Genomic DNA, 17,500 nt, shown 5'->3' with positions numbered 1-17,500 from the left:
CTCACCGGACGGCTCCTTCCTGGCCGTGGGATCGAACGACGGGCTGGTGGACCTCTACGCTGTCGCCCAGCGCTACAAGAAGGTGGGCGAGTGCAGCCGCGCCGCCTCCTTCATCACGCACCTGGACTGGTCGGTCGACAGCCGCTTCCTGCAGACCAACGACGGCGCCGGAGAGCGGCTCTTCTACAGGATGCCAGGTACGCCTGAGTCTGCAGCAGGACCAGGACTCAGCTGTCCGGACTGGGACCTGACCCGGGACTCAGGGCGCACTCACACTGTCCCCCGTACTGTACCCCGTGCTCTAGGTTGCCCCCCCTTCTTCTTCCACCGCGTCCCCGGACCGTTTGTTCCCGATTACGTGAAATGATCCGGGCCGCGGCTCGAATACTTACAAATCTGCATCGAACAGTCGTATATAAGCGGACGTCAGGACCGCCGTCAATGCCCGTACACATGCGCACGCTCGTGCCCGTACACGTGCGTCCGTGCTTTACTAAAGTCCACCTCTCTGGACCGGGCCGCAGGCCGCTTGGGCACGGTACGAATGGACAGTGTGAGTTCGCCTTTAGCTGTTGAGACTTGGGACTTGATTTGACACTCATCTGTTGGACCCCCCTGAACCCTGACCCCCTGACCCTCTGACCTCCTGACCTCCTGACCTCCTGACCCTCTGACCTCCTGAACCCCTGACCCTCTGGTCCTCTGACCTCTGACCTGCAGCGGGGAAGCTGGTTCCCAAAGAGGAGGCGAAGACGATCCACTGGATGACGTGGACGGGCGTCGTGGGGCCGGAGGTGAACGGCATCTGGCCCAAATACTCCAACATCACCAACGTGAACTCTGTGGACGCCAACTTCAGCAGCGCCGTGCTGGTGTCCGGGGACGACCTGGGACTCGTCAAACTCTTCAGGTTCCCCTGCCTCAAGAAAGGTGCGTGACGTGGTCCAGGTGAGGGTGTGGACGTGTGTCGTAGTGAAGCTCGTGTATAAAAGTGTTTGTTTCAAGAACGACGGCGTCTTCAAGTCAAAGGAGAGGGACCTAACACACGAACACGGACGTTTCTGAAACCAGCCAACCACAGAGTTTTCTGTGAGTCCAGGGTGAACTTTTAGAAAGTGCTGTGTCAGCAGTGTCGTGTGTGTGTTCAAAGACAGCGTGTTCGTGTGGACGCGGCGTGATTCTGAATGTTGGAACCTGCAGATTTCAAAGTCGTTCGTTTGAACGTGAAGGAACTTTTGTTGAAACGAGACGTCACGGGAATCGAACAGGGACTCAGGTCTGATCCGATGCTCCTGACCCCCTTTTCTCTTCTTCAGGAGCCAAGTTCAAGAAGTACATCGGTCACTCGGCCCACGTGACCAACGTGCGCTGGTCCAACGACCTGCAGTGGGTCGTCAGCACCGGCGGCGCCGACCACGCCGTCTTCCAGTGGAGGTTCCTGCCTGAAGGCGTGATGAACGGCGTCCTGGAGCCCCTCCTCCAAGGTAAGCGCGGAGGTTTGCTCCTGCGGCGTCTCTCTGTGGCTCCGCCCACACACGGGCGTGGCGTTAACCAGGTGTTTCCTGTTCCTGTGTTCAGAAGGTTACGCCGACTCCAACAGCGGCGAGTCGGACTCAGACGTGTCCGACGTCCCGGAGCTCGACTCCGACATCGAACAGGAAGCTCAGACCAGCTACGCACGCCAGGTGATCGAGGACGGACCGGTCACACACGCGTCTCACCTGATCCTGTCTCACCTGACTCTGTCTCACCTGTCTCACCTGTCTCACCTGTCCCTGTCTCACCTGTCTCTGTCTCACCTGTCTCACCTGTCCCTGTCTCACCTGTCTCACCTGTCCCTGTCCCTGTCTCACCTGTCCCTGTCTCACCTGTCTCTGTCTCACCTGACTCACCTGTCTCACCTGTCTCTGTCTCACCTGTCTCACCTGTCTCTCACTCACCTTTCTCACCTGTCTCCCCTGCCCCTGTCTCACCTGTCTCACCTGTCCCTGTCTCACCTTTCTCACCTGTCTCCCCTGCCCCTGACTCACCTGTCTCACCTGTCCCTGTCCCTGTCTCACCTGTCCCTGTCTCACCTGTCTCTGTCTCACCTGACTCACCTGTCTCACCTGTCTCTGTCTCACCTGTCTCACCTGTCTCTCACTCACCTTTCTCACCTGTCTCCCCTGCCCCTGTCTCACCTGTCTCACCTGTCCCTGTCTCACCTTTCTCACCTGTCTCCCCTGCCCCTGACTCACCTGTCTCACCTGTCTCACCTGTCCCTGTCTCACCTGTCCCTGTCTCACCTGTCTCACCTGTCTCTGACTCACCTGTCTCACCTGACTCACCTGTCCCACCTGTCTCACCTGTCTCACCTGTCTCACCTGTCTCACCTGTCCCTGTCTCACCTGTCTCTCAGGTGTATAAGGAGGACCTGCCTCAGCTGAGGAAGAAGCTGATTGGTTCCCTGAAGCGTCAGAAAGCTCCGGAGGAGGGGCTTCGTCTGCAGTTTGTTCACGGGTAAAGTGCCCCGCCACAATAAAGCTCAAGTTACTGATGTTTGTAACAATTATTAAATTACAAACAAATAAAAGCTGCACCTGTTGTGTTTCCTGTTTGCGTGACCTTTATTGTGGCGGTGCTGTTTCCTGTTTCCTGTTTCCTGCAGGTACCGGGGCTTCGACTGTCGTAACAACCTGTTCTACAGTCAGACGGGCGAGGTGGTGTACCACGTGGCGTCCGTGGCTGTGGTCTACAACCGTCTGCAGCACAGTCAGAGGTTCTACCTCGGCCACGACGACGACATCCTCAGCCTCGCCGTGCACCCGCTCAAAGACTACGTGGCCTCCGCACAGGTACGCCCGGCCAATCACAGCGCAGCGCCACAGGCCGTCTGAGGCTGTTTCTGATTGGCTGTCTGTGTGTTCAGGTGGGCAGAGACCCGGCCGTCCATGTCTGGGACGTCCAGACCCTGAAGTGTCTGTCCCTGCTGAAGGGACACCACAGCAGAGGAGTGTGCGCCCTGGAGTTCACAGGTAGTCTCCCTGAACCCCCCTGAACCCCCCTGAACCTCCCTGAACCTCCCTGAACCCCCCTGAACCCCCCTGAACCCCCCTGAACCTCCCTGAACCCCCCTGAACCCCCCTGAACCTCCCTGAACCCCCCTGAACCTCCCTGAACCCCCCTGAACCTCCCTGAACCTCCCTGAACCCCCCTGAACCTCCCTGAACCTCCCTGAACCTCCCTGAACCCCCCTGAACCTCCCTGAACCTCCCTGAACCTCCCTGAACCCCCCTGAACCTCCCTGAACCTCCCTGAACCCCCCTGAACCTCCCTGAACCCCCCTGAACCTCCCTGAACCTCCCTGAACCTCCCTGAACCTCCCTGAACCCCCCTGAACCCCCCTGAACCCCCCTGAACCCCCCTGAACCTCCCTGAACCTCCCTGAACCCCCCTGAACCTCCCTGAACCCCCCTGAACCCCCCTGAACCCCCCTGAAGAGAGCCTGTCTCTGTCTCTTGAATCTTGAATCCTGTCTCTTGTCTCTTGAATCTTGTCTCTTGAATCTTGTCTCCTGTCTCTCTGACTCTTGAATCTTGTCTCTCTGTCTCTCTGACTCTTGAATCTTGTCTCTCTGTCTCTCTGAATCTTGTCTCTTGTCTCTCTGAATCTTGTCTCTTGAATCTTGTCTCTTGTCTCTCTGTCTCTTGTATCCTGTCTCTTGAATCTTGTCTCTTGTCTCTCTGAATCTTGAATCTTGTCTCCTGTCTCTTGAATCCTGTCTCTCTGAATCTTGAATCTTGTCTCTTGAATCCTGTCTCTTGTCTCTGACTCAGCGGACGGGAAGAGTTTGATCTCTGTGGGAATCGATGAATTTCACTCCATCGTCATCTGGGACTGGAAGAAAGGAGAGAGACTCGCCAAGGCCAGGTACACCCGACCCACTGTACCCCTGTACACCTGTACACCCAACCCACTGTACACCTGTACACCTGTAACACCTGACCCACTGTACCCCTGTACACCTGTACCCCTGTACACCTGTACACCCGACCCACTGTACCCCTGTACACCTGTACACCTGCACACCTGTACACCTGTACACCTGTACACCTGACCCACTGTACACCTGTACACCCGACCCACTGTACCCCTGTACACCTGTGCACCCGACCCACTGTACACCTGTACACCTTTACACCCGACCCACTGTACCCCTGCACACCTGCACACCTGCACACCTGTACACCTGTACACCTGACCCACTGTACACCTGTACACCCGACCCACTCTACACCTGCACACCTGACCCCCTGTACACCTGTACACCTGACCCACTGTACACCTGTACACCTGACCCACTGTACACCTGAACCACTGTACACCTGACCCACTGTACACCTGTACACCTGTACACCTGCACACCTGACCCACTGTACCCCTGTACACCTGTACACCCGACCCACTGTACACCTGTACACCTGTACACCTGACCCACTGTACACCTGTACACCTGTAACACCTGACCCACTGTACACCTGCACACCTGTACACCTGTACACCTGACCCACTGTACCCCTGTACACCTGTACACCCGACCCACTGTACCCCTGTACACCTGACCCACTGTACACCTGTACACCTGACCCACTGTACCCCTGTACACCTGTACACCCGACCCACTGTACCCCTGTACACCTGACCCCCTGTACACCTGTACACCTGACCCACTGTACCCCTGTACACCTGTACACCTGTACACCTGTACACCTGCACACCTGTACACCTGTACACCCGACCCACTGTACACCTGTAACACCTGTACACCTGACCCACTGTACACCTGTACACCTGACCCACTGTACCCCTGTACACCTGTACACCCGACCCACTGTACCCCTGTACACCTGTACACCTGACCCACTGTACCCCTGTACACCTGTACACCCGACCCACTGTTCACCTGTACACCTGTACACCTGACCCACTGTACACCTGTACACCTGTACACCCGACCCACTGTACCCCTGTACACCTGTACACCCGACCCACTGTACACCTGTACACCTGTACACCTGACCCACTGTACACCTGTACACCTGACCCACTGTACACCTGTCCCACTGTACCCCTGTACACCTGTAACACCTGACCCACTGTACACCTGTACACCTGACCCACTGTACACCTGTACACCCGACCCACTGTACACCTGTACACCTGACCCACTGTACACCTGACCCACTGTACACCTGTACACCCGACCCACTGTACCCCTGTACACCTGTACACCTGTACACCTGACCCACTGTACACCTGTACACCTGACCCACTGTACACCTGTACACCCGACCCACTGTACACCTGTACACCTGACCCACTGTACACCTGACCCACTGTACACCTGTACACCCGACCCACTGTACACCTGTACACCTGTACACCTGTACACCTGACCCACTGTACACCTGTACACCTGACCCACTGTACACCTGTACACCCGACCCACTGTACACCTGTACACCTGACCCCCTGTACACCTGACCCACTGTACACCTGTACACCTGACCCACTGTACCCCTGTACACCTGTAACACCTGACCCACTGTACACCTGTACACCTGACCCACTGTACACCTGTACACCTGACCCACTGTACCCCTGTACACCTGTAACACCTGACCCACTGTACACCTGTACACCTGACCCACTGTTCACCTGTACACCTGTACACCTGACCCACTGTACACCTGTACACCTGACCCACTGTACACCTGTACACCCGACCCACTGTACACCTTTACACCTGACCCACTGTACACCTGACCCACTGTACACCTGTACACCCGACCCACTGTACCCCTGTACACCTGTACACCTGTACACCTGTACACCTGACCCACTGTACACCTGTACACCTGACCCACTGTACACCCGACCCACTGTACACCTGTACACCTGACCCCCTGTACACCTGACCCACTGTACACCTGTACACCTGACCCACTGTACCCCTGTACACCTGTAACACCTGACCCACTGTACACCTGTACACCTGACCCACTGTACACCTGTACACCTGACCCACTGTACCCCTGTACACCTGTAACACCTGACCCACTGTACACCTGTACACCTGACCCACTGTTCACCTGTACACCTGACCCACTGTACACCTGTACACCTGACCCACTGTGCACCTGAACACCTGACCCACTGTACACCTGTAACATCTGCACACCTGTAACACCTGAACAACTGACCCACTGTACACCTGACCCACTATACACCTGTACACCTGCACACCTGTACCCCTGCACACCTGTACACCTGCACACCTGAGCACCTGTACACCTGCACACCTGTACACCTGCACACCTGTACACCTGCACACCTGAACACTTGCACACCTGCACACCTGTACACCTGCACACCTGTAACACCTGCACACCTGTACACCTGCACACCTGTACACCTGCACACCTGCACACCTGCACACCTGTACACCTGTATGTAGAGAGTAAGTGTGACCTCGTCCGTCCCTCAGGGGACACAAAGACAAAACCTTCGTGGTGAAGAGTAACCCGTTCAGGATGGACAAGCTGGTGACAGTCGGCATCAAACACATCAAGTTCTGGCAACACTCAGGTAAATGTCTTCACCTGCTTTGAGTCTTTGTAGTTGTTTTGTCTCTTTGTGGTTGTTTTGTGTCTCTTTGTAGCTCTTTAGTGTATCTTTGTATCTTTGCAGTTGTTTTGTGCATCTTTGCAGTTGTAATGTGTATCTTTGTAGCTCTTTTGTGTATCCTTGTATCTTTGCAGTTGTAATGTGTATCTTTGTATCTTTGCAGTTGTAATGTGTCTCTTTGTATCTTTGCAGTTGTTTTGTGCATCTTTGCAGTTGTAATGTGTCTCTTTGTATCTTTGCAGTTGTAATGTGTCTCTCTGTCTCTTCGCGTCCTGCAGGCGGCGGTCTGACGTTTAAACGGGGGATTTTCGGGAACCTGGGGAAACAGGAGACGATGATGTCGGCGTGTTACGGTCGATCTGAGGACCTGGTTTTCTCCGGAGCGACTAACGGGGACGTTTACATCTGGAGAGACACGACGCTCATCAAGACCATCAAGGCCCACGACGGACCCGTGTTCGCCATGTGCTCCCTGGACAAGGTAAGGGGCCCCCGGAGCCCCCGGAGCTGATGATATAATCAGACCTGAACAGAGTGTAGATGTTGATGCAGGATGATCAGTGGTGTCTGACCCCGTGGTGCGTTCACTGTCCAGGGTTTTGTGACGGGGGGGAAGGACGGCATCGTGGAGCTCTGGGACGACATGTTCGAGAGATGTCTGAAGACGTACGCCATCAAGAGAGCGGCGCTCTCGCCGTCCTCCAAAGGTCAGACCACCTCCCCGCCCCCCCCCCCCGTGTACCTGCGGCCTCTCGGCCCCGCCCCCTTGTACCTGCGGCCTCAGCCCCCGCCCCCCCCTGCTAACGTCCTGTCTCTGCTCTGTCTCTGCTCAGGGCTGCTGCTGGAGGACAACCCGTCCATCAGAGCCATCACCCTGGGACACGGGCACATCCTGCTGGGCACCAAGAACGGGGAGGTCCTGGAGATCGACAAAAGCGGACCCATGACGCTGCTGGTTCAGGTCTGACACACACTTACCAACAGACCGTTTAGTTCAGACCACTAAAGGAGACCGTTTAGTTTAGTCACTGAAGGACACGGTTAAGTGTAGACGCTGACCGTGTGATGCATTCACTGACTGCAGCTTGTCCGTGTTGTGTTCAGGGTCACATGGAGGGCGAGGTGTGGGGTCTGGCGGCTCATCCTCTACTTCCTGTCTGCGCCACCGTCAGCGACGACAAAACCCTGAGGATCTGGGAGCTGTCGGCCAATCACCGCATGGTCGCCGTCCGCAAGCTCAAGAAGGGTGAGGCTCTAAACCTGTTCCCTCAAGCTAACAAGCTAGGCTAACAAGCGAGGCTAACAAGCTCGGCTAACAAGCTAGGCTCACAAGCTAGGCTCACAAGCTAGGCTAACAAGCTAGGCTCACAAGTTAGGCTAACAAATGTGTTTCCCCTGTGTTTCCTGTGTGTTTCCTGTGTTCCCTGCGTGCTTCCTGTGTTCCCCGCGTGCTTCCTGTCAGGCGGGCGCTGCTGTGCCTTCTCTCCGGACGGGAAAGCTCTGGCGGTCGGCCTGAACGACGGCAGCTTCCTGGTGGTGAACGCAGACACGCTGGAGGACATGGTGACGTTCCACCACCGCAGGGAGCTCATCTCCGACATCCGCTTCTCCCAAGGTACCTGAACGCAGCACACAGGTGCGCCTCTGCCTGCTGATTGGTCGGTGTGTGATGAGTCACGCTGCGTGTTTCAGGCGCGGGGAAGTACCTCGCCGTGGCGTCGCACGACTCCTTTGTTGACATCTACAACGTCCTGACCAGTAAGAGAGTCGGCATCTGCAAAGGAGCGGGAAGCTACATCACCCACATCGACTGGGACTCCAGAGGTAAACACTCACCTGATGCTACGCTAACACGCTAACTGGAGGAGAGGCTAACTGTTAGCAGGAGAGGCTAACTGTAGCAGGAGAGGCTAACTGTTAGCAGGAGAGGCTAATTGGAGCAGGAGAGGCTAGCTGTTAGCGGGAGAGGCTAACTGGAGTAGGAGAGGCTAACTGTTAGCGGGAGAGGCTAACTGGAGCAAGAGAAGCTAACTGTTAGCGGGGGAAGCTAACTGCAGGTGAACACTGTGTTGTTGTTGTTGTTTACAGGTAAGCTGCTGCAGGTGAACTCTGTGTGTGTGTTTGTGTTGTTGTTGTTGTTGTTGTTTACAGGTAAGCTGCTGCAGGTAAACACTGGAGCCAAAGAGCAGCTGTTCTTCGAGGCGCCACGAGGACGGAAACAGAACATCAGCGTGAGCGAGGTCAGAGACACAACAACAAACAAACAAACAAACAACAACAACACCAGAAAACAAACAAACAACAACAACAACACCAGAAAACAAACAAACAAACAAACAACAACACCCTCCTCTGCCTCGTGTTCGTGTTCGAGTCCAGGTGGAGCGGCTGGAGTGGGCGTCCTGGACGTCCGTCCTCGGCCCGACCTGCGAGGGCATCTGGCCCCCGCTCAGCGTCGTCAACGCCGCCTCGCTCACCAGCGACCGCAAACTCCTCGCCACCGGAGACGACTTCGGCTTCCTCAAGCTCTTCAGCTTCCCGTCGCAGGTGAGGCGCCCGCTCGCTTCCTGCTCGCCGTCTTTAATCACCGCTGCTTCCTGTCGTCCTGACCTTGTGTGTCGGCTCGCCGTCCTCAGGGTCCGTTCGCCCGGTTTAAGAAGTACGTGGGTCACAGCACCAACGTGACCAACGTGCGCTGGTCCAGCGACGACGGCGTGCTGCTGTCGGTGGGCGGGGCCGACACGGCGCTGATGATCTGGAGCCGAGAGGCGGCGGGTCACAAAGAGAGCAAAGCCGTGGACAGCGAGGAGTCGGACGACGACACGGAGGAGGACGGAGGTAAGACGGGAGAGATTTCAAAATAAAAGAATAAATGACGTTAATGTTGTGACGCGACAGGAAGTGACACGTTTGCAGGCTACGACAGCGACGTGGCGCGGGAGAAGGCGGCGGACTACGTCACAAAGATCTACTCGTCCAGCATCAGGAAGATGTCGGGGACCAGGCCGCACCTGCAGCACAAGGAGCTTCCTGTGGACGAGAGGTGACCTCCAAAATAAAAGCCTCACACACAGGAAAATATTATTCATGATCAAAAATCAAATAAATATTAAAAAACTGAAGATGTGAAATTATGTTCTTGTCTCTGACAGAGAGAACCTCAAAGAACGTCATAACTGTTTCCTGTTTCCTGTTTCCTGTCCAGGCCTCCCGTGAGTCGAGCCGCGCCGCTGCCGGACAAACTTCTGCGGAACAACGTCACCAAGAAGAAGAAGGTGGTGGAGGTGAGTGCGTCGGTGCGGGGGGAGGCGTGACCTCACATGACCTCACGCCGCCCGTGTGGGCTTGACCTCACGTGACCTCTGGCTAAACGGCGCCCATGTCGGCGTGACCTCACGGCGGCCGTGTGGGCGTGAGCTCACGGCGCCCGTGTCTCGTTGCAGGAGCTGGCGTTGGAGCACGTCTTCGGCTACAGAGGCTTCGACTGCCGAAACAACCTGCACTACCTCAACGACGGCGCCGACATCGTCTTCCACACCGCCGCCACCGTGGTCATCCAGAACCTGTCCGCCGGTCAGTGCCGCGGCCGCCGAGCCGAGGGGGGTGTTGTTGTTGTTGTTGATGTCACTTCCTGTTTCCTGTCCTCAGGGATGCAGAGCTGAGGGTGGTGTTGATGATGATGTCACTTCCTGTTTCCTGTCCTCAGGGACGCAGAGCTGAGGGTGTTGTTGTGTTGTTGATGATGTCACTTCCTGTTTCCTGTCCTCAGGGACGCAGAGCTGAGGGTGGTGTTGTTGATGATGTCACTTCCTGTTTCCTGTCCTCAGGGACGCAGAGCTGAGGGTGGTGTTGTTGATGATGTCACTTCCTGTTTCCTGTCCTCAGGGACGCAGAGCTGAGGGTGGTGTTGTTGATGATGTCACTTCCTGTTTCCTGTCCTCAGGGACACAGAGCTGAGGGTGGTGTTGTTGTTGATGATGTCACTTCCTGTTTCCTGTCCTCAGGGACGCAGAGCTGAGGGTGGTGTTGTTGATGATGTCACTTCCTGTTGCCTGTCCTCAGGGACGCAGAGCTGAGGGTGTTGTTGTTGATGATGTCACTTCCTGTTTCCTGTCCTCAGGGACGCAGAGCTTCTACCTGGAGCACACGGACGACATCTTGTGTCTGACGGTGAATCAACACCCGAAACACCAGAACGTCATCGCCACGGGACAGATCGGTGAGACGCGCCGGTGTTAATGTTATTGTTATGGTTGCTATGGTTACTGGTGACATCATCATAGTCTTTCATCTTCATGAGTCGCTGCTTTTTCTTTTCTGCTGCTTCGTCATCTTCATCATCAGGTGACATCACTGAGCTGCCAGGTGAGTCTGCTCCTCTTCATCATCATCTTCATCACCTTCATCTTCATCACTCACCTTCATCTTCATCACCTTCACCTTCATCACTCACCTTCATCTTCATCACTCACCTTCATCACCTACCTTCACCTTCATCACTCACCTTCACCTTCATCACTCATCTTCATCACTCACCTTCATCTTCATCACTCATCTTCATCACTCACCTTCACCTTCATCACTCACCTTCATCTTCATCACTCACCTTCACCTTCATCACTCACCTTCATCTTCATCACTCACCTTCATCTTCATCACTCACCTTCACCTTCATCACTCACCTTCATCTTCATCACTCACCTTCACCTTCATCACTCACCTTCATCTTCATCACTCACCTTCACCTTCATCACTCACCTTCATCTTCATCACTCACCTTCATCACTCACCTTCACCTTCATCACTCACCTTCATCTTCATCACTCACCTTCATCTTCATCACTCACCTTCATCACTCACCTTCATCTTCATCACTCACCTTCACCTTCACCTTCATCACTCACCTTCATCTTCATCACTCACCTTCATCTTCATCACTCACCTTCACCTTCATCACTCACCTTCATCTTCATCATTCTTGTTTTTACCGTTGCCGTGGAGATGCTGAAGTGTTCGGTGAGTATCGTCCGTCAGGATCCTGATCCCGACCCCAGGTCTACACTGAGACCAGGTCTACACTGAGACCAGGTCTACTCTGAGACCAGGTCTACACTGAGACCAGGTCTAAACTGAGACCAGGTCTACTCTGGGACCAGGTCTACTGTGAGACCAGGTCTACACTGAAACCAGGTCTACACTGAGACCAGGTCTACTGTTAGACCAGGTCTACACTGAGACCAGGTCTACACTGAGACCAGGTCTACACTGAGACCAGGTCTACTGTTAGACCAGGTCTACACTGAGACCAGGTCTACACTGAGACCAGGTCTACTCTGAGACCAGGTCTACACTGAGACCAGGTCTACACTGAGACCAGGTCTACTCTGGGACCAGGTCTACTCTGAGACCAGGTCTACTCTGAGACCAGGTCTACACTGAGACCAGGTCTACTCTGAGACCAGGTCTACACTGAGACCAGGTCTACTCTGAGACCAGGTCTACTCTGAGACCAGGTCTACACTGAGACCAGGTCTACACTGAGACCAGGTCTACTCTGGGACCAGGTCTACTCTGAGACCAGGTCTACACTGAGACCAGGTCTACTCTGAGACCAGGTCTACACTGAGACCAGGTCTACTGTGAGACCAGGTCTACACTGAGACCAGGTCTACACTGAGACCAGGTCTACTGTGAGACCAGGTCTACTCTGAGACCAGGTCTACACTGAGACCAGGTCTACTGTGAGACCAGGTCTACTCTGACACCAGGTCTACACTGAGACCAGGTCTACTCTGAGACCAGGTCTACACTGAGACCAGGTCTACTCTGAGACCAGGTCTACACTGAGACCAGGTCTACTGTGAGACCAGGTCTACTCTGGGACCAGGTCTACACTGAGACCAGGTCTACTCTGACACCAGGTCTACACTGAGACCAGGTCTACTCTGAGACCAGGTCTACACTGAGACCAGGTCTACTCTGAGACCAGGTCTACTCTGAGACCAGGTCTACTCTGAGACCAGGTCTAGATGAGACCAGGTCTACTCTGGGACCAGGTCTACTCTGGGACCAGGTCTACTCTGAGACCAGGTCTACTCTGAGACCAGGTCTACACTGGGACCAGGTCTACACTGAGACCAGGTCTACACTGAGACCAGGTCTCAGGTGGATTCCCATGAAAACACAGTTTCTTTGGTTCCAGTTTGACGTCGTCTTCCTGAATCTTTTTCAAAATAAAAGCATCATTTTTATACGTTCCTGCTTCAAAGGTCAAAGTTCACGCTGAGGGGGGACGCAAACGACCAGGCAGCCGTGTTTTCATGTGTGTGTGTGTGTGTGTGTGTGTGTGTGTGTGTGTGTGTGTGTGTGTGTGTGTGTGTGTGTGTGTGTGTGTGTGTGTGTGTGTGTGTGTGTGTGTGTGTGTGTGTGTGTGTGTGTGTGTGTGTGTGTGTGTGTCGCCGTGATCACAGACCTTCAGAGTCTCCGTCTGTCAGACTGTGACCTCATTTCCTGTGACCAAAAAAGGGCGTGTACGACATCTCTGGCACTTCCAGATCTGATGAACCAGGAAGTGGCTGTGGTCGGGGCCCGGTCAGGACCTAGAGGTGTTGGACTGGTGGTCTGGATCCACCTCAGGAGGAAGAGGTCCTCTGTGATCACGTCCCCACCTCTGAATCCAAAACCTGGTCCCTCACCAGGGTCCATCAGCACCCCGGTCCCAGTCCCCTCCTCCCCCCTGCCACCCAGTAGGGACAGGTCTCAGATAGAGGACCTGCTCCCTCCTCTGGATCTGAGCCGGTCCCTGACACTCAGCATCTCCACCCTCCACTTGTTTCCTCTGTTCTCTGGTTCCCTTTCTCCCTTAGCTCCTTGATTCCTTCACTCCCTCGGGCTCCTGTAGACCCAGTACCTCGTACCCTGGTCCTCTTTAAGCCTCAGCGGTGCCTGGGAACCTTGGATACTGTGGACCTTTGGATCCTTGTTTCCACAGTTTCAAGGATCCAACCCAAGGACCCAGGATCTAAGATGTAGAGGGTGGTTCCTTGGCTTTGGTCCCTGGTGTCACGGTTCCTTGATACTGGGGTTCCTTGGTTCTATGGTTCTTCAGGTTCGTTGCTGTCTTAATGACGTGAACCCTTAGCTCCACAGTGTCCAGGATGCTCGGGTCCTTGGCTGCTCAGTACCTCCCTCTGGCCCCTGATTCCTGGGCTACTTTAGTCCTCTTCGGCCCAGGAGCCGGCTGCACCAACGCTCCGTCTGAAACTGGATCCTCCACCTGATAGTTGTTCTGGTTTCACCGCCCGGGCTTAAGCCCTTTTCCCGATCCTCCAAAATCACGCTGATGGTTAGCTGCACGTTAGCAATGCAGCGGACGGTCCTAACAAAGACTGACTGAGCACTCTGGACCAGGTTTAGTAAAGACCAGTTGGTGCAGCTGCTCCTGGGGCTTCAGTCAGAGTCCTCTGTCCTGCCCTAGAGTCCTTGAGTCCTCAGACCCACGGGTCCTGGATCCTTAGGTCCTGGTGACTTTGGGGACCTGGTTCTGGGGTTCCTCAGTCCTTCTGGTCTCGTCTCACAGGCCTCGCCCCGTCCATCCACGTGTGGGACGCCATGACCAAGCAGACGCTGTCCATCCTCCGCTGTTCCCACGCCAAAGGAGTCGGCTACGTCAACTTCAGCGCCACGGGGAAGCTGCTGCTGTCCGTGGGAGTGGAGCCTGAACACACCATCACGGTGTGGAGGTGGCAGGAAGGTACGACCGCACGCTCTTAGTTAGCTCAGGTTAGCTTCTTTAAAAGGTGCCGAGGTGAAGACGCTTCAGTTAATGACTCCAGTCAGGACAGGAAGGGTCATAGGAACAAGGTCAAACAGGAAACAGGATGTTACATCACAGACGTTTAGATTAACCGTGTGTCAGTGACGCCTCCCACTGTGCCTCCGTCCCGTGCCCCGTGCTTTAGGGTCCTTGTCCCCCCCTCCAGGCCCGTTTGTACTCACACTACCTGGGCCTCGGAGAATGCTTCTTGCTGCCTATACGTCATCACGCCGTAACACGTCACACGCATTGATGACGTCATGGCGATGCGTGGCTTTGTTTCCAGATCTTTCCGTAGACCTCGGAGTTTTTGTGCGTCTTGTCGACTGTTTTTGAATCTTTTCATCGACCAAATCTGCAGTAAACACTCCACCTCCGCATCACACCAACGTGAACCTTTCACCGCCATTGTTTGAAATGTCCGCGCATGGTCCCTCCTTCTTTTTTCTACGTACCAACAGGCGCACAGGAAATGACTTCAGAGCCGCCGTAGGCCTCGTGCTCGTACACGTGCGCACGCTCGTGCTCGTACACGTGCAAACGTGCTTTACTAAAGCCCACCTCTCCCAAACGGGCCGTGGACGGCAAGCGTGCCGCTCCTAGACGTGGTACGGTTGCACTAACACTGGTCAAAGGAACCAGACTTAGCTTTGACACGTGCTGGGGCACGGCACGGAGGCACCAGGGGAAGGGTCACGGGATGGAGGAACAGTGGGAGGGGGCACGGGACGGAGGCACAGTGGGAGGGGGGCACTAAGGGTCAGAAAGACTCCAAACAGCACACAGGAAAGAGCCTCGCAGACTAAAACAAAGTGAGTTGAGCGTGTGTTTAGAGTGTCCATGACTCCAGTGACCTTTGACCCCTCCCCCAGGCACCAGGGTGACCTGTAAAGGGGGCCACGCCGACCGGATCTTCGTGGTGGAGTTCAGACCGGACTCTGACACCCAGTTTGTGTCGGTGGGAATCAAACACATCAAGTTCTGGACTCTGGTGGGAGGTTCTCTGGTCTATAAGAAGGGAGTGATCGGCTCGGTGGAGGACGGGCGCATGCAGACCATGCTGTCCGTGGCCTTTGGTGCGGTAAGAATCAAACCTGTGGACCTGCGGCTGCACCTCAAACATGAACGAGTCCTGGTCTGAGTCTGTAGTGAGTCGTGTTTGTGTCCAGAACAACCTGACGTTCACCGGCGCCATCAACGGGGACGTGTACGTGTGGAGGGAGCACTTCCTGGTGCGGGTGGTGGCGAAGGCGCACAGCGGCCCGGTCTTCACCATGTACACCACCCTGAGGGACGGACTCATCGTGACCGGGGGGAAGGAGCGGCCGTGAGTACCCACACCCTCACACCCGGGTTCTTCTGGTTCTGGTCCCTGTAGAGACTCTGGAGGAGTCTGAGCTCAGACCTCAGGTCCCCACCCAGACCTCAGGTCCCCACCCAGACCTCAGGTCCCCACCCAGACCCCACCCAGACCTCAGGTCCCCACCCAGACCTCAGGTCCCCACCCAGACCTCAGGTCCCCACCCAGACCTCAGGTCCCCACCCAGACCCCACCCAGACCTCAGGTCCCCACCCAGACCTCTGGTCCCCACCCAGACCCCCGTCACAGGTACTGAGGACACACACACTGACCCCCACAGGTGGTTTTGTTCTTGGTGTTCGATGCCGCCTCTAAAAAGGTCCAGCAGATGTTTCTAAACTCTTATTTTACAGATTTGATTGAATAGTTTCACGTCTTGTTCAAACGGCACTAAGGTCCAGAACCTCGGCAGCAGCAGGTCCTCAGGGTGTTTGGGCCGGTCTGCGTCGGTGCGTCGTCCATGTTTGTGTTTTTAAGTGAACTCTGGCTGCAGGTCTAACTTCTCCTCACGCCACAGTCAGGACCACCTTGAACCTTGAACCTTGTAGGATAGAATAACCTGCTGGGGGTGAGTCTGAGGCCTGGTCCACAGGGACACGGGTACTTCTGAAGCTAACCTTTTATGGACCCACCTCACACCCTGTCGAGCACACGTCGAGGCAGCAGGAGGCGACGGCGCCTCGACCGTCAAACACTGGTTTTCCTGTCCACACACGAACGGACTTTACACAAAGTTCACCCTGGACTCTGGTTTCAGGAGCAGCAGCTGCGGTTTCATGTGGATCTGAGACCAAACAGAGAAACAAAGAACCCCTTTCCCTTTGGTGAACCTCAGTGAACCTGAGTTCAGCCTCTGGGGGGGTCAGCAGACGGGTAGTTCCAGGGGATGGACCAGACAAACGGGGTCCTGACTCCTGTACGTGGTTCAACACGATCAGAGGGGTTTGTAGCAGGAGCCGGGACGCTGGGACCGAGGTCTGGAGCCGGGACCTGTGGTGGAGTTTGGATCCACAGCAGATGCTAATCTTCCTGGGCTTTTGTCTGGTGTGCTTCCCCTCACAGGACCAAAGAGGGCGGCGCCGTGAAGCTGTGGGACCAGGAGATGAAGCGCTGCCGGGCGTTCCAGCTGGAGACGGGTCAGCCGGTGGAGAACGTGCGCTCCGTGTGCAGAGGGAAGGTACGAGACACCAAAGTGATGCACACACGTCTGAAACTCCTTTAAAGGGAAGTTCCACCTCACCTGAGTCCAGATGGTTGAGTCTCCAGGCTCTCAGGGTCTCAGCAGGTCCATCTGAACCCTGGTCCGGAGGTTCAGGGAGATCTGACTGATCTGATTCCTGTCCCTGGAGCAGCAGCCTGATCTCTGGGACCCTTGTCTTGTGTCCCTGGTCCAGGGTAAGATCCTGGTGGGAACCAAAGACGGAGAGATCATCGAGGTCGGGGAGAAGAACGCCGCCTCCAACACCATGATCAACGGACACACGCAGGGCGGGATCTGGGGTCTGGCCACGCACCCTTTCAAAGACGTCTTCATCTCCGCCAGCGACGACGGCACCATCCGGATCTGGGACCTGGCTGATAAGGTACAGGTCTGAGGGTGGGGGGGGGGGTGGGGGCCTGAGAGTGCCCGAGGTCTGGGTCCGTCCGCTCACGTCTTC

General features: G+C 55.5%; 1 protein-coding gene across 1 annotated transcript in view; it reads left to right on the top strand.

Annotated features, from left to right (window-relative positions):
• Nucleotides 1–17,500, top strand: part of LOC310952854 (echinoderm microtubule-associated protein-like 6) — a gene marked incomplete at its 5' end in the record, with an annotated part of 26,096 nt that overhangs the window by 6,890 nt on the left and 1,706 nt on the right. The window contains 27 exons of the mRNA XM_083921646.1: nucleotides 1–197; nucleotides 721–930; nucleotides 1,317–1,484; nucleotides 1,579–1,685; nucleotides 2,399–2,499; nucleotides 2,648–2,834; nucleotides 2,909–3,014; nucleotides 3,816–3,909; nucleotides 6,527–6,627; nucleotides 6,945–7,147; nucleotides 7,262–7,373; nucleotides 7,500–7,627; nucleotides 7,771–7,912; nucleotides 8,129–8,281; nucleotides 8,359–8,490; nucleotides 8,818–8,906; nucleotides 9,046–9,213; nucleotides 9,303–9,504; nucleotides 9,583–9,709; nucleotides 9,872–9,950; nucleotides 10,110–10,239; nucleotides 10,787–10,885; nucleotides 14,246–14,419; nucleotides 15,355–15,563; nucleotides 15,652–15,809; nucleotides 16,905–17,019; nucleotides 17,237–17,425. The exon at nucleotides 1–197 is cut by the window's left edge and continues 60 nt beyond it. Coding sequence (XP_083777772.1) covers nucleotides 1–197; nucleotides 721–930; nucleotides 1,317–1,484; nucleotides 1,579–1,685; nucleotides 2,399–2,499; nucleotides 2,648–2,834; nucleotides 2,909–3,014; nucleotides 3,816–3,909; nucleotides 6,527–6,627; nucleotides 6,945–7,147; nucleotides 7,262–7,373; nucleotides 7,500–7,627; nucleotides 7,771–7,912; nucleotides 8,129–8,281; nucleotides 8,359–8,490; nucleotides 8,818–8,906; nucleotides 9,046–9,213; nucleotides 9,303–9,504; nucleotides 9,583–9,709; nucleotides 9,872–9,950; nucleotides 10,110–10,239; nucleotides 10,787–10,885; nucleotides 14,246–14,419; nucleotides 15,355–15,563; nucleotides 15,652–15,809; nucleotides 16,905–17,019; nucleotides 17,237–17,425 — 3,880 coding nt within the window. The remainder of the gene's footprint in view (nucleotides 198–720; nucleotides 931–1,316; nucleotides 1,485–1,578; nucleotides 1,686–2,398; nucleotides 2,500–2,647; nucleotides 2,835–2,908; nucleotides 3,015–3,815; nucleotides 3,910–6,526; nucleotides 6,628–6,944; nucleotides 7,148–7,261; nucleotides 7,374–7,499; nucleotides 7,628–7,770; nucleotides 7,913–8,128; nucleotides 8,282–8,358; nucleotides 8,491–8,817; nucleotides 8,907–9,045; nucleotides 9,214–9,302; nucleotides 9,505–9,582; nucleotides 9,710–9,871; nucleotides 9,951–10,109; nucleotides 10,240–10,786; nucleotides 10,886–14,245; nucleotides 14,420–15,354; nucleotides 15,564–15,651; nucleotides 15,810–16,904; nucleotides 17,020–17,236; nucleotides 17,426–17,500) is intronic.

The sequence above is a fragment of the Echiichthys vipera genome (assembly GCF_963691815.1).
Source record: "Echiichthys vipera genome assembly, chromosome: 2".
Classification (NCBI taxonomy): domain Eukaryota; kingdom Metazoa; phylum Chordata; class Actinopteri; order Perciformes; family Trachinidae; genus Echiichthys; species Echiichthys vipera.
This window is presented reverse-complemented; position numbering and strand designations above follow the sequence as displayed.